The sequence below is a fragment of the Aureobasidium namibiae genome (genome assembly GCF_000721765.1).
Source record: "Aureobasidium namibiae CBS 147.97 unplaced genomic scaffold scaffold_1, whole genome shotgun sequence".
Lineage (NCBI taxonomy): Eukaryota > Fungi > Ascomycota > Dothideomycetes > Dothideales > Saccotheciaceae > Aureobasidium > Aureobasidium namibiae.
The window spans coordinates 369,428-395,199 of record NW_013581208.1 but is presented as its reverse complement, the minus strand read 5'-3'; the positions used below and the strand labels follow the sequence as shown (position 1 = coordinate 395,199).

Below are 25,772 nucleotides of genomic sequence, written 5' to 3'. Positions count from 1 at the left end.
GTTGTAAACCTTGAGCTTACTGAATCCCGAATCAACGACATACATGATACCGTCAACAGTCAGTGATGTTTCAGCGATATTGGTGGCGACAATGACCTTGCGAACACCCGGAGCAGCGCGGTCGAAAATCTTTGCTTGCAGATCAGCGGGCATCTGACTGTAGATTGGAAGGATGGATAACTTTGGCGGGTCGTTGAGTTGTTTTAGACGTTCGTCAATCAGCTCGCATGTGCACTCGATGTCTTCTTGGCCAGTCATGAAGACAAGAATATCTCCAGGGCCTTGGGAAACGTGGATGGCGAGGACCTGCCTCACAGCACTATCCACGTAATCCTCACAGGGACTTCTCGAGTATTGAATGTCGACTGGGAAGGTACGTCCAGGGATGAAGAATTCCGGGGCACCGCCATAGAATCGCGAGAAGCGGTCAGCGTTCATCGTGGCCGATGTGACAATCAGCTTCAGATCTCGCCTGCGAGCAAGCACCTTCTTGATCAGACCCATCAGAACATCGGTGTTCAATGCCCTCTCGTGGGCCTCGTCCATGATGATGCACGAGTACTTGTCGAGATCGGCTTCCACAAGAGACTCACGCAACAGCACACCATCCGTCATATATTTGATGGACGTTTCTTTGCTGGTGCAGTCTTCGAAACGGATAGCGTAACCGACTAGACCGCCCAGCTTGACCTCCATCTCTTCAGCGACACGCTTTGCGACACTCATGGCGGCGACACGACGAGGCTGGGTGCATCCGATTAAGCCGTGTTTCGCGTAGCCATCCTCGTACAGAAATTGCGTCAATTGCGTGGTTTTTCCAGAGCCGGTCTGACCAACAACAATGATGACTTGGTTGTCACGAATGACACGAAGCAGCTCTTCTCTTACGGCAAACGCGGGTAGGTACTCGCGCTGCTCTTTGAGTGTCTTGCTTCTGCTGAAGGCACTCTGGCCCTCACTCTGTTTCTTCATGTGATCTGCGAATTTGCTGCCTCCCTTCTCTTCCTGGCCAGCGGGCTCTGGGGCAGCACTATCGGTGTCCTCCTCTTTTACACCCATGACATTGCCCAGAGCAGTTCCAGCGACCTTTGTGGCTTCCTGGGCGGCCTTTGCTCGTTCTTTTTGTTGACGTCGTTCACTGACGACTTTACTGCCCTTGCGACTGAATACGGCCATATCGCTCTGAGGATCTCTAACAGCCGACACGGGTTCCAATTGCTTTGTGAAAACAGTTTTGCCATCCAGAAATGGGGGCTTCAGGTCGTGAACCAGCAAGTGGACTCTGGTACCGTCTTCGTCGTCCTCGAAACCAGTGTCCAGCTCTCTTCGTTGTGCAACACCAGAGGTAAGCATACGATTTGTTTCCCAGGCATCATTCTCGCGCTGTCTTTGCATGGCGCGAGGGTTTCCGCGGGCTCGTACGGCCATCTTCTTCTCCAATAGAGCAGCCTCGCGTTGCTGGTCCTCCCATGTGGCGTCATCTCCGAATGGGTTATGTGAGTCGTCACCGAGAGTTGCACCGCCTTCATCTCCTAGGTACCAATCACGATCCAGGGCGGTTTGATCTTGAGCATCGACTCCAGGCTCGGGGCCATCAAACTCTTGTTGGCGCGGCTTTGCTCCTTGCGACTGGCCATTTCGCGGACCATCTCGTTGGTGGGAAGAGTTGTGCTTTGAGGGTCTTATGGCAAAGTGACCATCATCTTCGGCGTCTCCATTGTCGTCTAGCCTGCGTCGTTTGTATGCAGACATTATGTGTAGTGAGGGATGTTTGATCGGTTCAAGACAAAAGAACGAGCTGTCCGTGACGCGATGGTCTGAACCTCTACAGAACAAGCGCTCTGGATGATAGAGAACAGCCAGAGTACTCTGCTGACCAGAATGGAGCAATTGCGAGCCCTGTCAACGTTCTTTAATCACTTGCGGCGACACGCTTGGCACTTCCGGACTCAGGTCTTCCCCGCGTTCATCGCGCCTCGAAAATTATCAAAGTTTCCAACGCGGGTGCTTTTTTTTCCTAAGAACATTCAGACATAACACACACAACATGTCGATGATTACAGCAACAACGTGGGTGCCGCGAGGATATGCGGCACCTTTTCCCACCAAATACACTTTCGACGAGGAGGAGTTCGAGCGCATCTCCAAGCTGGCCAAGCTGGAACTCGACGACGCAAAGGACGACCTCGCTGATGCTCAAGCCGAGCTGAACGGCGAGAAGGCTCCCAAGAAGGAAGAGAGCGACGACGAGGATGACGACGACACACATGCCACCGGCGCCGCGACACAAGATATCGACCTCCAGGACGACGACTTGAAGGAGTACGACCTGGAGAACTACGACAACGATGACGCCGCTGAGAACGAGCAAGGAGAAGGCGACGCCTCTTTGAGCATGTTCGGAAACGTACGCAACCTGGCCTTCCACGGCTCCAACGCCGAGGATCCCTACATCACCCTCAAGGAGGGCGAGGAATCCGACGACGAGGAGCGCGAGGAGATGCAGATCCTGCCCACCGACAACATGCTACTGGCCGCCCGCATCGAGGACGAGGTCGCTCATCTCGAGTGCTACGTCTACGAGGATGACGCCGACAATCTGTACGTCCACCACGACATCATGCTGCCCGCCATTCCGCTGGCCGTCGAATGGCTCAACATGCCCATCTCCAAGCCCGGCGAGCCCGTCCCCGAAGGCCAAAAGGCAAACTTTGTCGCCATCGCAACCATGGACCCGGACATTGAAATCTGGGACCTCGACACCATCGACTGCATGTACCCCAACGCCGTCCTCGGCCAAGGCACCGCAGAGATCTCAGCAGCGCCCACCATGCCCGGCCAGAAGAAAAAGAAGAAGAGAAAGAGCAAGCAGATCAACGACAAATACCACATCGACTCCGTCCTCGCCCTGTCCGCCAACCGCTTCCACCGCAACCTGCTCGCCTCAGCCTCTGCCGACTGCACCGTCAAGCTCTGGGACCTCAGCACCGGGCAATGCGCAAAATCCTACAACGACTTCCACACAGACAAGGTCTGCGCCCTGCACTTCCACCCCCACGAAGCACACTCCACCATCCTCCTGACCGGCTCCTACGACCGCACCGTGTGTGTCGCCGACCTGCGCGCCGCAGAGGGCACCAAGCCCAAGCGCTGGGGCGTCGACTCGGACGTCGAGCAAGTACGCTGGGACCCGCACAACGAGCACGTCTTTTACGTCTCCACCGAAAGCGGTATCCTGTATGCCTTTGACGCGCGCAACGCACCCTCCTCCCCCGAAAAGACCCAAGCCATCTGGCGCCTGCAGGCCCACGAGTCCGCAGTCTCCTCGTTCGCCCTTAACCCCACCGTACCTGGTTTCATCGCCACCGCATCCACAGACCGCACAGTCAAGCTCTGGAACGTCGACCAAGCCACCAACCAACCCTCGATGGTGGTATCCCGCGACCTAGGCGTCGGCCGTGTCTTCTCCACAAACTTTGCTCCCGACGACGCAGTGGCGTTCCGTCTTGCTGTCGCGGGATCAAAGGGCGCTGTGCAGGTCTGGGATACCAGTACCAACAGAGCTGTTCGCGAGGCGTTTGCCGGTCGCGTCAAGGGTATCGATGCTACAGAGGTCAAGGAGAGACTCGTGGCTGTTGCCAATGACGACGAGGCTAGTGATGATAGTGATGAGGATGAGGAGGAAAACGAGGATGAGGCTGGTGCCGATGAGCGCGGTTGGGAGAGCATGTCGGAGTAATTTTTTTTCCAGTTGCAGAAAAAGCGTGTCTTGGTAGAGTTTACCCATGAACAAACACATTCTTACCTACTTTCATACTTTTTACCATCACCTCTTTCGAACATTCGGAAATCTCAAGCATGGAATATACAAGACAGAGAGATGCTCGAGCAAGACACACGGTCAGGGTTGCACCTTCGACAAGCATTTTCGACGTCTCGACAACGTGCACCACCGCTATGTCCTTCCGCATGTCCCTTGTCTTGGCTATGTATACTCTTACTACTAATATCGCCTTATTAGAAGTCCACTAAGATAGGATGTTGTCGTGGAGACTGGGGATCACTAAAACTATTTTTTGAAAAGAAGCATTTCTGCAAACTGCTGACACATCTACAACAAAACCGCAAGCAGTTGGGGGACGAGCAGCTCGAAAGCATGCTTTATAGAGAGTACATGTTACTTTGGTGAATCCACCAGCAGAACCACCCTTAGTCCGACTTGATTGCTGCATTGTTCAAACTTCACCTCCACCGGACGAGGCTCGAGATATCAGGTAAATAAAGGCAGCTTTCCCTCCACTACCTACAACATCGCTTTCCTCCTTAGTCTGCGCCCCCCCCCCCTTCTGCCATCCCCTCGCTGTCTGCCACTTCGATTGGTGCTTGCATACTCGTACGAGGCTCATCGAAAACTCGGGCAATCACAGCTCATTTGCATCCTTGGAAGTTCAATGTTCATATTGTATTATTCGTACAAGTCCCATCGTGTCGTATCGTACAGTCTATCGAGGCCGTCAAGGCCGATCCTAATTCCAACCTTCCGTGCCATCCATCCATAATCATCCTGATGATGTGTGTACAATCTATAACCCATTGAAAACATGTGGAGAGAGAAAAAAAGAAACAACAAAGGAGAATCAAAGAGTCGGCTCATGAGCTTCACTCTCACTCGTCCTGACGTCTTCTTCTCGTGCTCAGTCTCTTCTTGAGACCGTCGCTTACTTTGCGCAAGCTGCTTGTTCGATTCACGGTGTGAGCGTCAGTGTCGGCCGCAGTTACCAGGTCTGCGTAGCGAGATGCGCCACCGGCAATCTCAACGGGGTCACGCTCGTCGAGCTTCTTCTTATCCTTCTGCTTGTCATAGTCGCTCATGAGCGGACGGTCCGACAGTTCGATGCCACGCTGACCGTCAAAGTCGCGCTCGTGGATGGTATGGGCCTTGAGTGCACGGTCGAGAGAGAATGCAGGCTCACCCACGCCCTCGAGATCGTCCTTGTGGTATTGCTGAGGATTGATCAGTATGACGCAAGAAGTAAATGTCATATGCAGGACTCACTTCTCCGGACCATCGCTTGTAGGCACCGCCTTCGGGGTTACCCTCACGCATCATGTCTGTTCCCTCCTCGTAGTGGTAGACACGGCCAAGCTGGTCACGTTCACCGGGAGGAACGACAGCGACGCCATCAAGAGGCTTGTGTTTCTCCAAAGCATCCTTGATCTTCTCGGCAGGGGTGGCCTTGAGAGCTTCTCTGTTAGAGTCCTCCAGGGCGGCGATGGGGCTGGACTTGTAGCTGGTGTTACGGGCCAGAAGAGCGGCATCGTAAGGGCCTTCGTGATGGTAGGGAAGCTTGTTGGGAGTAGGGTCAAGACGGTCGATCAAGTCAGCACCGGGGATATGGCGCTTGTTGAGGTGAGGAGCACGGTAAGCCTTCTTGCTGTCCTTTCTAAGCATGTTTAGAGGCTGATGGGACTCATCTCCCTGGTAGCGTTGACTGAGGGAGCTGGTTCTACGGGGACGGTTTCCAGATGCTTCGCCCAGACGATGTTCACCACTGAAGTTGCGACGGTGGGGCGAAGAGGGGCCCTCTTGGAAGTCTGGGAACTTGGAGTTGCTGCCGGTCGAGCTTCTGCTTGAGTGACGGACGTGTACCTGGGCACCCTTTCCGTTGTTCATTGAGTCACGGAAAGGGTTCTTTGACGACGAGGGAGAAGAAGCGACAGGTGACGCTACGGGAGATGCAGTCTTGGTGGCCGTGGGAGGGTAGAAGTGCGTGCCAGGGCCAGTCTCCTGTGATGGCTCGGGAGCATTGAGAGGATCAATGAGATAGGCCTGAGCCTGTGACATGAATAGTGAGTGGGGGTGTTCCTGGCTGGATACGAAGACAGAGCTCGGATCTTACCTCTTTTGCGCTGACACCTGCCATGATACACTCTGAGTTTCGGATTTTAGTTTGATCAACTGTCGTACAGCAGAATCAAGAAACAAGATGTTGGAAGGGAAGGTCAACAGGAACGGCGCAGGTACAAGGCAGGTTAAAATAAAAGACGGAGCCTTGGGCCGCTCCTTCCTTCTGCTCTTGTCGTCGGCATCACACACTTTTTGGCAGCGACGTCATGCCGCGCACGCACAGTGCACATGTCATTGGGGAGTCGTTTTTTCCCCAGACCCTCGACATCCGCCGACTTCCCAGTTCCACCGCTCGGTTGTCTATTGATCCGTCGATAGTGCACACAATGAACCTAGTCGGCTACTCGGATTCGGAGGACGAGGACGAGAACGACGAGCCCGTGGCCAAGCGACTTAAGAGAGAGGCAGACCAGAAAGACGACGACCTCCCACCGCTGCCGGCATCATTTCTGAATCTCTATTCGTCCAGCGTCCGCGTCAGCAATACTGACGATCCGTCTTTGCACCACGGCCGCAAACGCGTCGTCAAGCATGTCGAGGGAAATTGGCCCACCCATGTCTATCTAGAATGTAGGTTGGTCACTTCGCAATTTCCAACGGAGCTCAACCAGACTTACACAGCCTCACTCCACAGGGCTGCCATCCCCAGCTGAACATGACACACTGAACAGGCTGCTCAAAGCCTTGCCAGACTCGTCAAACGTGCACTCTCTACTGCAGACACCACTGCAAGTTCCGTTACCTTTGCACATCTCATTAAGTGCGCCATTAGTATTGCGTACCGAGAACAAAGACTCTTTCCTCGACACCATCACCCAGGGCTTGACTTCAGTGATTCGCTCGCTACGACATCCAATTACAGTACGCCCTGCATCACTCTCATGGCACGCCAACGACGACCAAAGTCGCTACTTTCTAGTCCTCCGCGTGCAAGACTCCCAACAAACAGACCCCAGCGCCCTAACCCTACTAAACCAACTCCTCAGCGCCAGCAACAAAGCAGCACTCCAATACAGCCAACCCCAACTCTACTCAAAACTCAAACGCCAAGCAGGGAGTTCCGACTTTTCACCATACTTTCACATCAGCATCGCTTGGTCATTGCCATCGCCGGATTGTAACTTGCAAGACGACGACCTCACATCGCAACCAGCTGTCGATGCTATCCTCGAGCAGCTGTGTGAGGATATGGTCGTGTCTTTTGATGCGGTCAAGATTCGCATAGGGCAGATCGTCACTGCTCTACCAATTGGAAGCAAGCAACCGCAGTCTTCCAGAACGAAGCGTGGTTTGTTCGGTTGACGCAGATCATAAACGTACTTGAACCTCTTCTAGAGTATTCGGTTTCTTCGCCTTGTAGCGCAGGGATGTAGAAGCATGCTGTACGCTCTTAACCGGCCTTCGTACTCTGGTAGGTTCATATCTGATGTTTCTGCGTGACGATCCATTCTGTAGCCAAGTCCTGTCGAGTCTAGAATGCTATGCACGGCGCTTTTGGCTTGACAGACACATGCCTACCAGCACCTAGCCAGCTACTGAGTTCGCGAGTTTCGCGAGTTTGGACGCACATGCATGTCGAGAGCACGTAAAGATCCAAGCGGCCGAGTCATTAAAGACGACCATCCAACCTCTACGTTACTGTTTATAGTTTCGTAACACCTCATAGCATTCATCATACCAGGACATCTTTGAATTGATATGTTCTCGTTTTCCATTTTTCTCTTTTTGCAAGCCTAAGTACAATACTCGTCCAAAGGACCCCCCATTTATACAAGGGAGAGAGCAAAAGAAGCAGGAAAAAAGCAAAGCTGTCCAGACGCTTGAAAAAAAAGAAACCTCCCTTCCCTGCTCACCTAGTCGTTGGAATCAGGCTTCGAGAAAGGCGCAAAACCCAACAAATGCAAATCCCCTGTCCCGTGAAGCAGAAGAATGTGAAAGCTAAAAGAACGCCTTGCAGTGTGCAGATAAGAACAAAGCAGAGAAACAAGGAGATAGCCATCATCATCCATCGCTTGGAGTTGCCGAGCTGATGGTCGTCAAAGATCAACTGAAGCAAGGCTAGATCCCATAAGTCAGGCAAGGCCGTGGCAAAGCATGTGATTTTGTTCGGTAGCGGTTGAAGACGCGTGAAACTGTGTTTGTGTTTGGCGCTCGAGTCTGGAGAGTGGGTACAAGGAAAGCTGTATTTCATATTTTTGTGGTTTGTGTTTCAAGTTCGGGCTGTGCTCTGTGGTTGTGAAGGAATTCTGATTACGCGTATCGCTCTGACGAGGCCGCGGTATGAGTTGCGATTCAATCAGAGATTCGAAGAGAAACGGCGTCTAATAGCAGTCGAGCATCATGGAGGTCATCACCGTCGTCTTCATAGTGGGCAGTGACTTCTAGTGCACTGGAGGCTGGTAGTTGATAGGGCGCCTGCGGTGATGTCAGTTTGATGGAGTTTCTGGGTGCGTTTAGATAAGACTCACTTGAAGAGCAGAATGTGCGGCTCGGGTTCGTGGACTTCGTAGTGTTCCCATCCCAGACTCTGTGATAACGATCAGTCTCTGCGTACCGACGCTGTAGTGTAAAATGGCACATACCTGAGTGATTCCCAGAGCTCTCCACTCATCCTCCCACAGCAGCTTGAGGGTGCCTCGCGAACCGTCAAAGTATTCCTTTGGTATCGCCTTGAGCATCTGCTTGGGCAGCTGGACGTGTCTGTACTCAAAGTGGTCGTCGGAGTATCTGCGCAAATCAGTATTGGTCGCGTGCAGATGGACGAAAGATCTTCTCACCTCGACGAGTAATGGATGCTCTCGATGAACTCGTCCAGGCGCTCGCGCTCAGAGTCGCTCAAAGGGCGCGGCTTCTTGTTGCGGCGTGTGGCGTCGATGTCCATGTTGGCCATTGTGTAGAGTTCGGGGTTTGTTTGGAGCTGGATGGCAGAGAGGATGGCTGGTCAAGAGCTTTTGGTAGATGCGATGACGGAAGCCGAGCGAGAGACAAGCGGTGTCTGTGGTGCAGCCCCTGATTCGCAATGTTTCTCGCAAACAGAGCTAAAGTGCGAAGGGACGAGTGACGGTGAGGATTGTGAAGTGCAAGATGCGCTGTCGGGTTGCGCGAGGGTTGTTATCAAACCGCAGCGGTCGAGCGGGGCAATGAAAACTGGCGCAACAATGGCTTGGAGGCAACAATAGGCAACGACGGCGATGCGATATGGCCGAGTTCAAAAGCACTTCTGGCGAATGTGTCTGGGGGTGATGACGAGATGCTTCCGCACGGTGGACGCAGATTTGGCAGGAGGGGAAGTGGTGGGAGAGAAAAGTATTGTTGTTGTTGATTGTTGACGTTCACACTTGCTGCTTTTGCGAGAAGGTCCCACTCTTGCTTGGTCCTAATCATCTGCAAAAGCCCTCTCTGCTTCCCACGCTTTCGGCTCCTTCCGTCGGATCCCTCTTAAACCTTCCCCTTCCGCCTCCACGCACCAGCTCGATCTGCATACATCTCACCTATTCCATGCCGAGGTATCCAAACAAAACACTTGCTCTCTTGGCCGGCTATCTGTCTGATTTTGAGTTGGCCCTTCTTATCGCCAGTCGACGAGATGCAACACCATCATCTCTGTTGATCACGCATAAAGCGGCTCTTCATGCCGGCCATCTCATCTCCTTCGGCATTTGCTGCAGCTTGTGTCAATTGCCTTGATTTTGTGCCTGGGGTTTCAAACTAGCTTTATACTGCATCTCGATTACTTGACTGCCACCTGCCTCTTCTACTCTTGCTATACCTCTTGACCGCCATCACTGATTCTTGACCGCTCAACACCCCTCGTTTTGACTTCGCCTGACACTCTGACATGTTGTCAACCATCGTCTCAATTGTGTCGGTCAAAAACGTGGTCGTAGCATGGCTTGCCTAAGCGAGCTGGTGTCAATAGTGTCGAATGGTGCCCGCCAAATCTCCGTGCTAATTGCAGTGCGATGGGTAGCCTGGGGCAGAAAATGAAGTCGAAGTCCGAGTCAGACCACCTTCAAATCATCACCGGGTATCGGAATTGGTCTGGTCTCTATCGAACTAGTCACCCGAGAAAGGGCTGCGATTCAAAGTGAGTTCTCATTTCGTCGCCAATCCTGATGGATGTACATTGCACAGAAGATCCATGTGAAGAAACATGTGAAGAAGCTTAGAAGTGCATTTGCTACATCTAGCTACGTAAGACACCGCACCACCTTTTCCCTGCGTGCTGTATGGCCTAGATTTTTGGTCATAAAATAAAAGAAGATAAAGAGTGAACGGGACGAAGGTTGTTGCCTTCTCCCAAGAAGACCGCCCGAGTATTTCATATCATCATAGCCCTTTTTTGGGAAATATCCATATCCCAAACGCCAGCAATACATCAGGGTCCCAGTCTTCCATTGGTAACGTCAACAAAAGAGAGTAAGAAGTGAAAGAAGAGTCGGACGTGAAATCGACAAGAAGTGAAAGAGTCGTAGCGGAGTCAGAGGATAGATGATGCCATGGTCCCGCAAGTTACCAGCCTTGCGACCGTTGTTTGGCCTTGAGGGAGGGCGATCAGAAAAATCCGGCTTCTTCGTACGGCGTCGGTTCATCCTCGAAGATGACATTGAGCATGTCTGCAATTTCCAGCATGTAGTCGTTGGCGGTGTAGTGGTCCAGACCGTGGGCGTCCATGAAGACACGGTCCGCGTCAGCCTCGACGTCACGGACTGTGGTGCCAAACTCCTCAGCGACCTCGCTAAGCTGCTCGAGCTCCTTGCCGAAGGGGTGGGGCGAAACTGGGCCAGAAGCACGGAAGAAGTCGGTCGAGTCTCTGGTGGTGATGATGTCCTCGGGGAAAGAGGGAGCGTTGCGCGAGATGGAGCGCTTGTGGCTCAAATCGCGAGAGACCGATCGCTTGTGGCTCAACTGGTGAGCGTGCTTGCTGTGAGAAGGGGCGCGTTGAGGAAGGACAGGGGCAACGTCGCTGGACGATGGGCGAAGGAATGAGCTGACAGATGTGTCGCGGCTGTGCTGTGGGACGTCGTCGTAGACAGAAGGCTTGAAGTAGCAGCTGAGGTGGTTGGGCTCGGGAGACATGGGCGACTCGTCAAAGGAAGAAGCGTCGGTGAAAGTGCCTCCAGAGCGGTGACCGATACTGCTAGAGTCGCTGTACTCGAGCGAGCTCAGACTGTTGGAGCTGGATGAGGTTGCAAGGACTCCTGCCTTGTAGGTGATGGGGGTGGTTCCAAAGATGTCCGGGGCCTCGTATGCGAGGGTGTTTGTCGTCGAGATCAACTCGATGGGACCGGAGATCTTGGGACGCTGGATGCGCTGACTGGCAGAGCGATCCAGGTCCGAGTTCTTACGGGCAGCCCGTCTGGTGGTGAAAGCACGGACAAGCGACATGTTTGCGGATAGCAGTGGTGGAAAAGACCAAAAGTACTTTTTGAAGAAGAGAAAAGCTCCGGGCGTGAGAGTGAAAGGGTCAGTTGTTGGCAGGTCTCACACGTGTAACCGAAGTGATCACAAGATCCTATTCACTTGAGGTGTGTTGTAGAGCAGGTGATCAGAGCGTCTGTCTTGTCTAATTCCTGTCTTGCAGAAAATGTCACAGCCTGGTGATGTCTCGAGAGATGATCGAAGTTGGGTTGTTTGTTGGAAAGAATGAAGGCTAACCGGGACACAGTCCTTGCGGTTAATGGTGGTAAGAGAATGAGTGGTTTGTGACTTTGTCGCCCAAAAGAGAGGAAGCGATAGCCAGGAGGGTAAAGCGCGACGTCCTGAGACGAGTGGGCGCTTGAGGTTGACAAGGAATGACTTTGAGAAACAGGTGGTGTCTTGGAAAAAGAGCAAGAGAAGATCTCTTGAGGTGGCACCCCCCTCGTTTTGAATGCACCACGAATGCACCTACTTTCTGGCGGGCGCCAACGAATCGGAAGGGCTGCAAGGTGAAAATCGTGCAGGAACAGAGTTCCAGGCACTCGACAAAAGCTTCACTGGCACGCTATGCAGCCCGCTGTTCTCCAGGCACAGGTCCTTGATTGGCTCAACTCCCCTATCTTCTCCGCGTCGACGTTCGGTAGCGCTTCACAAAAGTTGTCTTTGACGGGACGCTTACGCGAGTCCAACCCTAATCAAGCCGTGGTTTCACTCCACGAGCGAGAGCATGGGCTTAGCATGAGTGGACCATGGGTGGTTAACGGCCGCCGGAGGCTTGCCAAAACTCCACCATAACCGCCCAACCTTTAAGGAGGTGACCGTTTACGACCTCGATGGTTTCTGTGAACCGCCAAAGTACCAGCTACTGTCACTGGCGCCATGCTCACGTGCGGGTCCCTCGAGGCGCGTCTTGCTGGCAAGAGAAATGCCGTGCTACACAACATGTGCCATGTGTATATGTACACTCGCCATCACGCAGTCACGCTACGCGACTCGCCCTGCTCATATTGGCTTATGGTAGATGAAACGCAGCCGTCCGCATATATTCAAGACCCCCAAAACGGCGAGTTCAATCTACAATTCCACGTGCTAGCATATGAAACAGCACTCTGCCATGGTATTGCTAAATCTATCCATGGGTGCAGATTCTGCGTCAACAAGCACTGGGCAGCTGGCGTGACAGATTGATCGAGTCTGATGCGTAATGCATCCGAATAGTCAGGACCTCATAAAACTGTATATACCGTATAGAATCTGCAGAGACGTTGCGGCTCGCGAGTAGCTCTCGCCATCCAAGTATGCTCGGCTAGTAGGGCGGAGCAAAGGACGTTGTCAGGGGTGAGTCCACGCGCAACAAAAAGTATTTGGCAAGGAGAATGACATTGATCGAGGACCGAGCCGAGCGAGCCAGGAAAACAGACACATCACATACCTCTCTCGTCATGCTTTGATTTGTTGCTCAGGGCATCTCCAATCAAGCGAATTAGGGTACACCGTTCGGCCGCATACTTGTATCGATAGCATCGGTAGACAACCTCTTCCACATGCTTCTATCTTGATAGTGATAACAACAGCTCGGCACATCTATGATCTGCATCCGAAGCTCTCCCAAAGAATTTCGCGAACCCTATCCCTCAAACGCCAACGCTATGTTGATAACTCGATTACTGACATGCATATGCTGAAACACCAACGACGTAACCCTCTCATATTGATGATGCTTTCTATAGCTCATCGGTGGTGGGCAAGCGGAACTCCCATGAGCGTGGGGTGATTTCAAGACCCAGCCATCGCTGCCACAATCTACAAAGCTCCGTGATGAGGATGATGAAACTGATCACTAAATTAGCAACTTTTCTTGTAAGAATGAAAGACAACTTACATTGTCTGAGGAATCTCGATCCAACTCTTGAGGATGAACTTTGTGGCCGACCATACCAGATTGATTTCTGCCTTGGTCTTTTGCCATTCTGAGAGTGGTGGCGGCTTAGGCTTCTCCCAAGCATCATCATCGTCGAGCTCGTCTTCCTCAGCGACGTCTTGCTGCTGTTGTTCTTTCTCGACAACAGTCTCGGGAACTGGAACACCTTTCTCTTCGGCCAACATGCGCTGGAAGTCACCGAGTGCTTTGATGGCATTGCTGACTTTGTCCAAAGTGTTGAAGAAGGCAACCAGCTCGATCCTCTTGAGGGCTGAAGCAGGCTGGTCGTTGTTAAAGTCGAACAGGATCTTCAAGGCTGTGCCGTAACCTGCAGTCTGGAGCTTGCCCCAAAGCCTGCATTTGTCGCAGCCAACGCAGTCCATGATGCGACTAACATTACGGAAACGGTTGCGGAAGTCCTCTTTGAGGCTGATCCCGGTGTCGCCCAGTGGATTCTCACGGAACATGACGCTCTCGTCGAAGATTTCAGGGCCAGCGGGGATGGTGTTAGCAACCTTCAAAGCCATGTCTTTGGTACGCTTGTCCTGCTTTGGGTCGCCAGTGCAAAAAGTGTAGTCCTGGACATAATCCTTAAGCTTGCCAGCGGCCCTGGCCATAAGAGCGTAGTTGAAGTAGAGGTTCGAGATGCGCTCGGGATGGTTGTGAAGGCGCTGCTTGTAGCACTCCAGGTTGGGGCCCCATTTGCCAGTGGACTGGTTGAGGTAGTCGTAGCACAGATGGGTGGAGATGGAGGCATGCATTCCAGAAATCACTCTGTAAAAGACGCGCTTCTCAAGGCACTCGTCATCAAACTCCATGTTATCCTCGAACTTGCCTTCTTGCGAAGCCAGCTGACGACCATGCTCTTTCATGACAGACCTAAGATCCTGTGCAGCTTGACCCTGCATGCCCGAGAAACCACCAAAGGGAGGGGCCAGACCACCAGCTCCCTGGCTTTGTGCACTCGAACTCGGCTTGGAGAAACAGTTCTCGCGGTAGATGGCCTCCCAGATCTGGTGAGCACCCTCACCAGCGTATCCTGTGAAGCGCTCTGGGTTGTCGAGCAGACTGACATAGTCGCCCTTGGCACTTGCGCTCTCATCTTCAGGAACGCAGTAGTCTCTTTCGTCGCACTCGTCATCGTACTCGACAACACAGCTTTCGCCGACATCCTCGCCGAGTTCTCCGTGAAGCGGTCTCTCTAACTCCCGTTGCTCTTTCTTGCCAGGGTGGTGTGCTTTGGGGCCTTCGAGTCTACTGAGCTCTTCAGCTCTCCAGATCTCGGGAACGTCTTCTTCGTTTTCAAGCGTGGTGACGGCGCAGGCAATGTTGCCACAGAGACCCTCATCGTCTGACCAGAACGGACACTTCTTGTTATACAGGTTCAGGCGGTAGTAGGAGAAGAAATCGGTCTTGGACACGAGATCATGAAGGGCGGGGTTCAGACGAGTGTTGAGAGTGTCAAGGTCGGCGTACGAAGCGCAAGCATCGGATACTGTGGCACCAGGCTCAACCTAGATGTTCAGGTCAGATGTGCTCTCCCCTTGGAAAATTGTGTATCTGGACGAGGCGGCTTACGGGACAGATGGCTGGATTCGAAGAGGCAGCCTGGGATGAGCCTAGCAGTGCAAAGACTGCTAGAAAGAAGGAGCCGGCAGACGTTCGCATTGTGATATGCTGTATTCTGTCACGTCGGGATTAGCAAAGGAGGAACGTGGAGAAAGATTGTGGTAATCGCATACCAAAGTGGATAATCGAGGGCGATCAGCGCATTCTTGGCCGTTGGCACTTTGGAAAGAATGACGGCTGCGGAAGGTTGTCCAACAAAGAAAAGACGTGGGCAGAAGAGGCCAGCAAGCAAGCAGGCTATTATATATAGATATAGCGCAGAGAAGACACGATATGTCGAGCAATGCAGCGTTTGATATGAGAGGTGGCTTCTTCAGACTTTCAGAACTGGCTTGATAATCAGGAGCATCCGTGATCGTCACCTCAGCGAAGCCTCCACCACATGCGACCGCCGTCCGCAGCGCCGCTCGGCACAAGCATGGACCGCTTTTCCGGCGACCGCCTTCAGCCCTACGCTGCGAACCTCCCAAATTTTCTTCGGCCGCCTTTTCCTCCAACCTCTGCAACACGCGCTGGCATGCGCTGTCAGATGGCCGTGAGCACAGTCTGCCACGGCCATCTGTCCCATCGGTAATGTAAGTCGTCTATTTTTCTTTCGCTCCTAGCAATGCACAAACGCAGCTCTACAATGATGAGTTATTCTTTACCCATACAATCTTTAGGAAGAGCCGGAAAAGGTACGCTGGTATCGACATATACCTTCGTCGCTGCTTATAACCGGGAATCTGAAATTCACAACCATCTCTGCACTGTATACATATATCCAGTCAGGCCAATGACTAACAAAACTTATCAGGTACTTCAATATGACCTCGCATCCATCATCTGGATACCTAAACTGGGAATACGATGGTTTTGCTCATATCATATCATGTCATTAATTTTTCGTACATATTCGGTCGTATCAATCTCAACTACTACCTTTGCCAGGCCCTCTCAAGCTCTCTTCCATTCAAAGTGGTACTTTCCAGTGGTAGGAGCTCCCTTAGGATCCTCACCCTTCTTGTCGTACATGTGCTTGCCGAAGTAATCGAGCTCGGCTTCGTAGAACTGTGTCGGAAGCTCCAAACCAGTCTGGTACTTGATGTAATCAAGCGACGACGAGATGGCAGGGACCACATGATCACCAAGTACTGCCTGCACCACGACACGCTTGAGTGCGGGCTGGCCTTTCTTGAGGTCGCTGGCGATGGTCTTCTCGAACAACAGGTTCATCGTGTCTTTGCTCTGGAACTCGGCAAAGATAGGCTCGAGCAAAGAAGCAATGTAATCGGCTTGAATGATGCAGCCAGCGCGCCAGATCTGCAGGACTTCCGAGAAGTTGATGTTCCAATGGACCTCTCTGTTCTTATGGTCGATGACATTGATGCCTTGCACGTAGGCAGCCAGACATGCTGTGTACGTGGCCACACGCAAGTCTTCCAGGAACTCGGCCTTGTCCTTGACATCCAGTTTCTGTGCAGGGAAGTCACCTCCGAATGCCTTTTGTGCGCGATCACGCTGGGCACGGTCGGCCGAAGCCAAACGGAAGAAGTGGGCTGAGCTCAGCGTAGGTGCCGGGATGTGTTCCCCAACAGCCTCTTCGTTTGACCAGATACCAGTTCCTTCCTCGCCAGTAATATCTTGCACAACCTTGTCTTCCACGGTTTCCAGAACGCGTTCGCCATTCTTTGGATCCTTAGTTCTGCAGATATCGGCTCCGATCTTCACTAGGAATGTACCTTCCTGTTGGAAGTCAGCATACACTTTCATTTACACGGTGCGGTTCCCTTACCAGCTCGCCCTCCGTGTTCCACTTCTCAAAGATGTCGCCGATCTCGTCCTCAGACAGTCCAAGGCCAGTTCTCATTATGCCCCATGCTTCCGAGATGGCACTCATCATTCCGTGTTCGATACCGTTGTGGATCATCTTCACGTAGTGGCCTGCACCTCCTGTACCAGCCTTGCCAACACATGGTCTACCCTTGGGGTCCTTTGCAGCAACCTTACGCAGGAAAGGAAGGACGAGATCAAGGGATTGATCATCAGCTCCTGGGCACATCGATGGACCGCTGCGAGCTGTGTTAGACCCGATGTTGTGGGCGAATGAGAGTAACATACCGACGGGCAGCTTGGTATCCTCCAGAGACACCACAGCCAATATATCTGATACCTCTGGTGACACATTTGCCCTGTCTTCTTTCTGTGTTCTTCCAATGCTCGTTACCACAATCGATGATGATATCTCCCTTCTCGAGGTAAGGCATGAGACCTGCAAGCACACCGTCTCCTACACTACCATGGGGCAAGCTGAAGACGAAGACCTTGGGCGAATCGAGGGAGTTGCACAATGACTTGTAGTCGCTGTGCTTGCTGATACGATCTCCGAAGCCTTCTTCTTTGGCCTGTTTGATGATACCATCCATAGCTTCTTCAGAGGGATCTTCTAGCGATACATGGCAGCCATTCTCGGCGAACAGAAGGGCCATACCACCACCCATGCTACCACTGCCGATCACGGCTATCTATTTTGATGTTAATACATAGCTTTCTAGCTGGTGACCACCTGCATACCTTCTTGATGTCCAGTCCGTCGGCGGACGAGCTGTTGTTCGTGCTGGTCATGATTGCACGGTATATGATTTCTCTCACTTTGCAAGTTGAATGTAGAAGACTCGATGCAAGTCAACGAAACTGAGGTGACCGAATATATGTCTGACGTATTTGGGTGTTCATGGTGGGGTAGCTGCGATTGACGTTTTCAACTGTCACTTCGGGCCGGCTTCCAAGTTGCTTGTAAATGCTTAACATCGATCGACGGGATGCTCGGAAGCCGCTGTAGAGCATCAATGCTGTCGTAAAAGTGCTCATTATAGTACATTAAGATATGTTCTGATCAATCGTAGTCTGCCTCGTCTTCAAAATCCTGCTCAGACTCGCCATCCACGGACGAAATCGAGTCTATCGTTCTCTCATCCTCGACATCTTGGAATTGTTCTTCACGGTCCTCCATAGGCATCGGGTCAAGTTCCTTGATGGTGGCTTCGTGTTCATGCTCCCTCTCGTCATCGACGAAACCCACGCTCTTCCTCCTCGGAGACTTTTCTTGACTGTTCGATGTCACTCGACTTCGTTGCTCTGTGACTTCCTCCAGAACATCACCATTCCAAGGTTTACACTCTTTCACGACTTCTCCACAGCGTAAACATGTCCATCCCTCGCCTTCCTCGGCCTCGATGCGCTGCGCCAAACAGACAAAGCAGTATATGCATCCACAAGGTATTGCCTCATATGGGTTAGTGACGTCTGTTTGGGCACTGCCAATAACGCCACCACCTGTGTTTCCTGATTGTGCGAGTACCTCTGCTTCCGAACCACCGCCCACGGCGTTTTGATCGCGATAGCAAATGGCGCAGGTACGTTCTGGCAAGAATCCAAGCTCACCTCCCATATTTGTGTCCTCATCGTCAGCCTTCTGAGTAAACATGCTTTTGACCTTCTTCCACGCTCTTGACAATAGGCGCCTCCAACGGCTGATGCCCACGAGGGGAAGTAGGAAGAGTAGGAACTCGGTAAATGCGTGCCAAACCAATTGGCGGTTCAGGTACTCGAAGCTGACTTCTCTGCTTGTTTGTGCGGACGCTGGGGCAAGCCGTAGTCGAAGCAGTCGATCTGCAAGTGTCCTGTATTTGCCGTTGAACAAGAAGACCAAGAAGGATGCCAGGGCGGCCATCTCATGTGTCATGCCAATCCATCCAGTAAGCTTGCTGAGCTTCTTGACCAGCAGCGCGGGCTCCTCGTAGCCGCCTTCTTTCTCAAGGAGCCAATCTTCTAGTTTCTGCCATGAGTAGCGGCCTCCGACTGTGATGAGACCGTATGCAGCCTTCTGCCATTTTGTAGGATCTTGACCCGAGCCGGCGCCGATAGTTGAAGGTTGTGTTCTTGCGTCGACGTACTTTAGTCCTTGTAGACTGGCACCGTAGCTAGTGCCTCGATCCCAGATGCTAAGCTTCCATAGTATAGCTCGAAGAATTGCGCCAATCTCTGAGGACCACTCGTCTGCAATATGACCTCCAAAGTATTTGAGGGCATCACCAACTTGGCCGCGTAGTAGTTGTAGGAGCTCCTCGTCGAGCAATTCTGCGTCGACCTGACCAACGCGAAAGTACGGAGTAGGTGTTTGAAGAGGATTGTTTCTAAGTGTGGTCCATGTAGAGAGGCCGGTAGAAGTGAGTGAGCGTAGACCCGGTGGTAGAGTCAGCAGCGCGGGTGGCAGGGTCGGTGGAGAAGGAGGCGGTATTGGACGAGCTGCAGCGGCGCGACGAGCGAGTACACGCGCCTGAGCGGCAGCAAAGTCGGGAGAGGTCATGACGATTGAACAGAGATCATTGTGTGTATCGACGAGTATACCATAATACGTGAAAGCGACACCGGCAAAGCATGTGAACTGCATCACAGCTCCAACCTGCCGAGGTTCGCTGCTCGCTCGCTCCCGTTGCCGACCGGCGACTCACCACCGGCCGATTCAGCCTCCTTCATCCAACTTTACTGTCAAATACAATCTGGATCAACGAAACATCAGGCGTAGACTCTGCTCAATGCTGATATCCTCCGGGATATGGCGACCCGCTAAGTGTGTGTGTCTGAGCGCAAGAGGTCAACTGCCGCTGGCTCAGTGTTGTACTACATGACCTTGCAAGCACCTGGCAGGAGCATGCGACTATAATTCGAGACGGTAGAAACTATATGACCTCGTACGTTCCATGCAGCCCATCTGCTGCCCGGTCATCTTCTTTGTCAACATGTCGCACTCAGCTCAAACCTTCGGTCATTAGTAAAGGGCATAACGACGGCTAAGGACGATCATGAGGACATGGCCGCGCCTTGGCGAACCGGCCGACTCCTCCCAAGCCACCTGGATTGCGTTGTCTTCTCCTCCCCCTTTCCTCTTGCCCTGCATATATCAACTGTTCGATCCTGCATGCACGATCCTACGGTAGACATTTCTAGAGCCGTCAACCGCTCCGAAGCGAGCACGTGCCATGGTTGCCCGACCTCTTCTGATAGCATGCTTCCTCGCGACTAGTGTCTGCTCGAAGCCATGGACCATCGGAGGAGGACTTGTCAAGTCAAATGACCAATTGGTTATCGGTCCAGACACGCCAAAGCCCTATGAGTCGGCAAATGGCTCCACGAGTAGAACAGAGATGTTTCAATACATGGTGGACGCCCTGGATGTTATGCAATCTCAGTTCTACGAGCTATGGATCGGGACATGGCCTTCATCAATCGATTGGACCGGTGCTGTGATCAACACTGCTGTTTCTTCCACGGTCAAAAGCATTGCCCGAGCAAGCAGCAAAACTAAAGATGATCACTTCTCGAAGATGATCAACAAGTACTTCTCCCACAACGCAGCCTACTACTTTGGAGAAGACTCCTTCAGCATCCGCAATGAAGCCTACGATGATATCCTATGGACGGTTTTGGAGTGGCTTGAGAACATAAAGACGATCGAATATCGCAACAGTACAGACCCAGCATGGCATGGTGTCCAATTCATTCCTGCCTTCAGTCACCGTGCGCGATTATTCTGGGATCTTGCTTCCCAAGGCTGGGACAATGATCTCTGCGGAGGTGGCATGCTTTGGAATCCCAGACTTCTGCCATACAAGAACACGATCACGAATCAACTGTTCATTTCAGCTTCAGTCGCTATGTATCTTTCTTCTCCTGGCGATGCTATCGATTTTCCCTTCTTGGCTTCTGACCCACACACGTTTGGTTCCATGCCAGGACGGCCACATGATCAAAAGTACCTTAAAGCTGCTATCGAGGGTTACTCTTGGCTTGAGCAGAGCAACATGACCAACACCAATGGCCTTTACGTTGACGGCTACCACATCAAAGGCTACAACATGAAAAACGGAAGCGTCGGCACAGGAAAATGCGACGAGCGTAATGAAATGGTATACACCTATAACCAAGGTGTGATCCTATCCGGCCAGCGAGGTCTCTGGGAAGCAACTGGAAACACTGGCTACTTGGATGACGGGTACAGCCTGATACGCAACGTTATGGCATCCACAGGCTGGTCCTGGTCTGGAGAGTCACACTCGCCAGTCCACAAATCAAGCGGCTGGGCTGGACTGGGCCAACATGGAATTCTAGAGGAGTTATGCGATCGCAGCGGCACATGTAGTCAAGATTCTCAGACTTTCAAGGGCATCTTCTTCCAACACTTGACACAATTTTGCGAAGCATTGCCACTGAACGCAACCATCCCTGGCCAGACGCATGTAGCAAGCAAGCAGCTCAGAGAGAGGCACGACGAATTCTGCAAAACGGTGGGTCAGTGGGTCGCACACAATGCGGAAGCTGCACTGAGTACGAAGAATGCATCTGGTCTTTTTGGCATGTGGTGGGGTCATGATTATGCCGCCGCGGACTACCCAGAGAATCTCCCTACCCACGCCATCGACTATCGAAACGATGCATCCGTTTTGTCAACAGTAGAGTGGGCATTATCGCAACATTCACGCTCGATGGACGATACAGGCGTTCATGCAGAGGTGAGCAGTGAGAATCTCGTGACGAGAGATGTCAATGATCGTGGCAGAGGCCGTACGGTCGAGACGCAACAAGGAGGTCTTGCTGTCCTCAGGTCATCTTGGGAGTTCTTAGACACATGATGGAAATGGGATGTTGACATGATATAACGATTTTTCGGCGACCGTGAGTTCTTCCACGTTCTTGTTTAGATTTGACTGCTTGAAACATCATCTGCTCGTCGCACGCGTTCGAGCATCTTGTTTGGGCAAGTGCTTCCATGGGAGATATCGTCTTGTATTTCGGGGCAGGGACGGACCCAGCAAAACTCCCTCAAAACGATCTGTAACTTCCCCCTTGACAACCCACTCTTTTCACACCAACCTTTACATACGATATTCTATATGCCTCCTTCAGCAAGCAAAAAAGCCGTGGTGGTGCAGTGGCCAGCACTCCCGATCCCAAACATTCTCTATGTTCGCTCGCTTTACTCATAAACACTTTCTCTCAAGGATCGGAAGGTCGTTGGTTCGAATCCAACTCACGGTGCTTGTTACTGTTTTTGTCCTGCGGATGGTCTGTGGTATGTAGACGGCAATGTTTGATTCGTCTTCTTTTCGACCATCCACTACCGGATGCATCCAGCTTCCTCTCGCCGACAACCTTTTTTCCGCCCCTTTCCTTCTGCTCTTGAATGTTCTTCACATGATCCCCAGCTCGCCAAACGCAGCAATGACATCCTTATCCACATTAACCAACCACTCATTCTGGAACGCCTCTTGTCCACCAGCCGCTTGGATAGCAACTTCCAAATAATGCTTGATCCACTGCGCAACCCTGACGTTATGCACCGGATCCGCAAAACTGAGCTCTCTTCTCCTTTCATCCTCTGGCGCCTCGATGACTTCTGGGTCGGTATTTCTCAATTGATCAATAGACTCGTAGACGAGTGTGTCTGAGTCCACGGAGCCACCTTCTTCGCGTATTTCGGTCACCATGTCTGTCCACAGTGTCATGAGGGATTGCAATGAGGCAAGGATGAAAGGTTGGGAGGTCGAGAGCAGTTTTGTGAGAGCCAAGCACATGAGTTTGCGGCGGGATGGGTCGCCGATGTTTTCGAAGTGGCTGAACCATTCTTCCAGCAGCCATTTCATGGAGTCGCGCAGAGAAGGCTGGTTGGTGGTGTCGCTGAGAGGGATAGGAGGTGCAGAGGCTTGCACGGCTTGCAGGAATATGTTCTCAGAGCCTAGAGCTAGGCGTGCGAGGACGGAAAGGTAGTCGGTCTCGACGATGCCATCGACCGGTGGGTCTCTGGCGAGTGGGCCTGTGGTGCAGTGGGCTACCCAGCTGCCGTGCAGACCTCGGAGTTGCTTGCGCAGGAAGTCGGATTCGACGAGGTCGCTGGCGATGGTGCTGATAGCAGATTCGCCTCCAATGCGCTCGGCTGATCTGATGATGAGTTCGACGAGGTTGTTTACAGTTCCGCTGGCATCGGCTTTGACGTAGCCGACAAGGTTAGATAGGGATGCTATGAGCGGTTTTCGCATCTCGTCAGAGAGCATTTCGGAAGGGGCGAGGAGGAAATAAGATGAAGTAATGTCGAGAGCTGTACGCAGGTTTTCTGATCCTAGGTCGAAAATTGAGAAAAGGTATGGTGCTAGCTGTAGTAGTTCAGGGGAAGCTGGAGCGGGTGTTTGGATCAGTATGTTCGCCCAGAGGTCCAAGGCATCGTCGAGCAGGTAGACTTGTGTATCAGATCCTGGCTCCACTGCACCCTTGATGATAGGCAGCACGAGATGATGGAAGGGCACAGAAGCAGCCTTCATCGAAGTTACAAGGCGAGACAGAATGGTCAGGATGGCTTGCTTCATGAGATGCTCCTCCCCGGACTGCTCCCAGAGGCTAGGCAGAATGCCAATAATCGTTTCTGCATAAGGTGCAATCTGTTCGATCGTCAGCATCAAGATCGACTCAATATGCATATATCACTTACATGATGCTCCAATCGCTCAACCAGAATACTAATCGTGTTGAGCAATGCCATTTTTGTCTCCATGTTTTCAACTTGCTCGATGAGACTCAGCAGCTGCGTCATCGTAGTCTGCACATAAGGCAGGAACTGTTCTGGACTGAACTCCCAATCATCTACTATGTTCTTGAGTTGTCGCCCAGCAGTGATTCTGACAACCTGATCGTTGCACGAGTCGTTGGGATCGAGCAGATGCTGGAATATCTTGTAAACCAGGGGTCTGTTTTCTGCAGAGACCTTGACGGTGATCCATTGACCAAGCAGAATGGCAATACGACGGCGTAGAATGTTGAAACCAGGCTTTTGTTTTTGCACTTCGATGACGATTGTGTTGGACAGGAACGAATCGAAGTCGAGATGTTGTTGCAGGACTGCTGCAGCCAATCCTATCGCTGTGTACACCGAGTCTTTGAACAAGATATCCTCGTTGTCAGGCGCTACAACACATCAATACATGGCGTTCTCGTGATTCATTGATGCGCACAGCGTGCGTGATGACTTACCTGCAACCGTGTAGAACACATTGAGCAGCGGCTGGGTCAACAGGCTTCTGAAGTTGAGGGCGAGATCCAGGAATAGCTTCTCCGCGCAGGGTCTAACACTGTATTCCCATCCTTCGCTCTCGCCTTCCAAACTCTGCTCCCAGTCTTCCGGATCTTCGTTCCATTCTTCAAGTTCACCTTGTCGGAAGACAAAGAATTTGGTGACCACAACTTCCATGACTTCAGTGACAAACGCGTCTGTCAACAGTTGCTCCTTGACAGCTGCAACAGCCTCTGCCTTTTCGATCTTGTCTTGAGGATGCTTGTACTTGAACGTTTGGACGGGGTTGAATACCATCTTGATACAGGCACGAACGAGCTTGAGGCCAGATAAGGTTACTTTCTCTTGGAACGGTTTCTGCTCGCTATCATCTCCGCTAGAAACGCCAGAAGTCAAGCGAGAGCCGAAAGTCTCTCCAAACTGCTTGATCAAGGCCCAATACGAACGAACAAGGTCAAGAGAGTTCGGTAACAGAACAAAAGCGGCAGGATGAGCCTTGGCCATCTCCAGATGTAACTTCGACAGCTGAAGCAAATGCTTTTCTAGTGGTACTGAGAGCTCCTCGGGAAGAGTGGCTGCTTGCGTGGAGATGATGTTCATGAAATTGCCGACCTGGGCGAAAGTGAGTTGCCAGAACTGGTGCACGTCTGATTCTCTGTTGGGAAACTCATAGCCAGCAACGAGTAATCGGCGCAAAGTCTTGATGGCCAACAGACTAGATTGCATCGTCTGTTGCAACGCTCCTTGATCACCAACATTGCTGCTGAGAGTTTCCTGCCAAGACTGTACTTTCTCGAGATAGATCTGTCCAAGCACTTGTACAATCTCGGGGGTTGCAGCCTGCAGAGCGACTCGAGATCTCTGGAGACGAGCAGCGGACAATTCCTTGGTGATATGAAGGAGGATAAGTAATGTACGAGGGAGGTGAATAGGGTTAGCATTGGAGTCTGACGATCGGCGTAGTACACCGATTAGCGTGCTGATGATGTCCGGCCTGTAAAATCTCAGCATTCTATATCAAATAAGGCGGTAGAACATGCCATACCAATCTTGCGGATACTCGAATCGGGAAACCTTGGCGATAACAATTGCGTTCTGAAGAGCCAGACGGTGGTCATATTCTTCGATACCACTTTCCAAAAGACGAGATCTGATCACTCCTTTGTCCTCAGGTGAAACAGCACTGTAAAACATCAGTATGCTTGAACATGAACCCATATCCGAGTAATGCGAGAGTCTTGTCATAAAAGAAACAGAGTGGACATGTAGTAGAAGTCACCACTCACTTTGCAGCAGTCTTGCGCCAGTACTTTTCAATGCCATTCTTGAGCTGAATAATGGCGAGATATCTGACTTCGAATGGTAGTGATTTATCGATGAATACACTTTGCAAGTGTTTGTAGAAGCCGGCAACTTTCTCCCAGTATTCGAGTTGTTTGGCGCCTGATTGAACTTGCTGAGGGTCTGATGATGCGGCGGCCTTTAGGATGTTGAGTAAGGTATGCTCGGTTAAAGGATTGGCTTCACCCGGCACCTCGATAGCAAAGTTCTGCATCGTGGTGCTGTTGATGGGTGAAGATAGAACGGCAGTGAATTTCCTTCGGGCTGGAGTTTCGGTGTCGGTAGGACTTATTGTAGCAAGATACTTTATCAAGCCGTAAAATACAGTGATATGTTTTGGTCTTGGATTTAGATGCTTTCGTTTTAACGCAAGTGGTTGGCTGATCCGATGTTTGCATGTGAGCCAAGACTTCTGGCAAAGACTGTCTCCCGTCAAGATTTGTGTCAATGCT

General features: G+C 51.9%; 10 protein-coding genes across 10 annotated transcripts; 3 read left to right on the top strand and 7 right to left on the bottom strand.

Annotated features, from left to right (window-relative positions):
* Positions 1 to 2,047: 2,047 nt before the first annotated feature.
* Positions 2,048 to 3,739, top strand: M436DRAFT_35761 (WD40 repeat-like protein; the record flags this gene model as incomplete). The annotated part of the gene is made up of 1 exon (XM_013576278.1): positions 2,048 to 3,739. One exon carries the CDS (start codon positions 2,048 to 2,050, stop codon positions 3,737 to 3,739), a length of 1,692 nt encoding a protein of 563 aa, XP_013431732.1.
* Positions 3,740 to 4,665: 926 nt separating this feature from the next.
* On the bottom strand, positions 4,666 to 5,924 carry M436DRAFT_77327 (uncharacterized protein; the record flags this gene model as incomplete). The annotated part of the gene is made up of 3 exons (XM_013576887.1): positions 4,666 to 5,004; positions 5,057 to 5,836; positions 5,901 to 5,924. The coding sequence occupies 3 exons, from the start codon at positions 5,922 to 5,924 to the stop codon at positions 4,666 to 4,668; spliced, it is 1,143 nt and encodes a 380-aa protein (XP_013432341.1).
* Positions 5,925 to 6,327: 403 nt separating this feature from the next.
* Positions 6,328 to 7,177, top strand: M436DRAFT_17274 (uncharacterized protein; the record flags this gene model as incomplete). The annotated part of the gene is made up of 2 exons (XM_013576053.1): positions 6,328 to 6,478; positions 6,543 to 7,177. Coding segments are annotated over 2 exons (786 nt in total), but the record flags the coding sequence as incomplete, so codon positions are not given.
* Positions 7,178 to 8,289: 1,112 nt separating this feature from the next.
* M436DRAFT_36762 (cyclin-dependent kinase regulatory subunit) lies at positions 8,290 to 8,789 on the bottom strand (the record flags this gene model as incomplete). Its single annotated transcript, XM_013576461.1, has 4 exons — positions 8,290 to 8,323; positions 8,377 to 8,435; positions 8,491 to 8,635; positions 8,686 to 8,789. The coding sequence occupies 4 exons, from the start codon at positions 8,787 to 8,789 to the stop codon at positions 8,290 to 8,292; spliced, it is 342 nt and encodes a 113-aa protein (XP_013431915.1).
* Positions 8,790 to 10,462: 1,673 nt separating this feature from the next.
* M436DRAFT_68635 (uncharacterized protein) lies at positions 10,463 to 11,296 on the bottom strand (the record flags this gene model as incomplete). Its single annotated transcript, XM_013576744.1, has 1 exon — positions 10,463 to 11,296. One exon carries the CDS (start codon positions 11,294 to 11,296, stop codon positions 10,463 to 10,465), a length of 834 nt encoding a protein of 277 aa, XP_013432198.1.
* Positions 11,297 to 13,053: 1,757 nt separating this feature from the next.
* On the bottom strand, positions 13,054 to 14,918 carry M436DRAFT_59433 (endoplasmic oxidoreductin; the record flags this gene model as incomplete). The annotated part of the gene is made up of 3 exons (XM_013576584.1): positions 13,054 to 13,162; positions 13,212 to 14,764; positions 14,829 to 14,918. The coding sequence occupies 3 exons, from the start codon at positions 14,916 to 14,918 to the stop codon at positions 13,054 to 13,056; spliced, it is 1,752 nt and encodes a 583-aa protein (XP_013432038.1).
* Positions 14,919 to 15,815: 897 nt separating this feature from the next.
* Positions 15,816 to 17,483, bottom strand: M436DRAFT_68633 (6-phosphogluconate dehydrogenase C-terminal domain-like protein; the record flags this gene model as incomplete). The annotated part of the gene is made up of 4 exons (XM_013576743.1): positions 15,816 to 16,604; positions 16,654 to 16,930; positions 16,980 to 17,383; positions 17,433 to 17,483. 4 exons carry the CDS (start codon positions 17,481 to 17,483, stop codon positions 15,816 to 15,818), a joined length of 1,521 nt encoding a protein of 506 aa, XP_013432197.1.
* Positions 17,484 to 17,754: 271 nt separating this feature from the next.
* On the bottom strand, positions 17,755 to 19,227 carry M436DRAFT_35489 (peroxisomal biogenesis factor 2; the record flags this gene model as incomplete). The annotated part of the gene is made up of 1 exon (XM_013576227.1): positions 17,755 to 19,227. The coding sequence occupies one exon, from the start codon at positions 19,225 to 19,227 to the stop codon at positions 17,755 to 17,757; it is 1,473 nt and encodes a 490-aa protein (XP_013431681.1).
* Positions 19,228 to 20,077: 850 nt separating this feature from the next.
* Positions 20,078 to 21,550, top strand: M436DRAFT_36559 (Six-hairpin glycosidase; the record flags this gene model as incomplete). The annotated part of the gene is made up of 1 exon (XM_013576422.1): positions 20,078 to 21,550. One exon carries the CDS (start codon positions 20,078 to 20,080, stop codon positions 21,548 to 21,550), a length of 1,473 nt encoding a protein of 490 aa, XP_013431876.1.
* A 558-nt stretch (positions 21,551 to 22,108) lies between these two features.
* Positions 22,109 to 25,534, bottom strand: M436DRAFT_68630 (importin 11; the record flags this gene model as incomplete). Its single annotated transcript, XM_013576742.1, has 5 exons — positions 22,109 to 23,350; positions 23,401 to 23,873; positions 23,940 to 24,973; positions 25,025 to 25,162; positions 25,266 to 25,534. 5 exons carry the CDS (start codon positions 25,532 to 25,534, stop codon positions 22,109 to 22,111), a joined length of 3,156 nt encoding a protein of 1,051 aa, XP_013432196.1.
* Between the last annotated feature and the right edge of the window lie 238 nt (positions 25,535 to 25,772).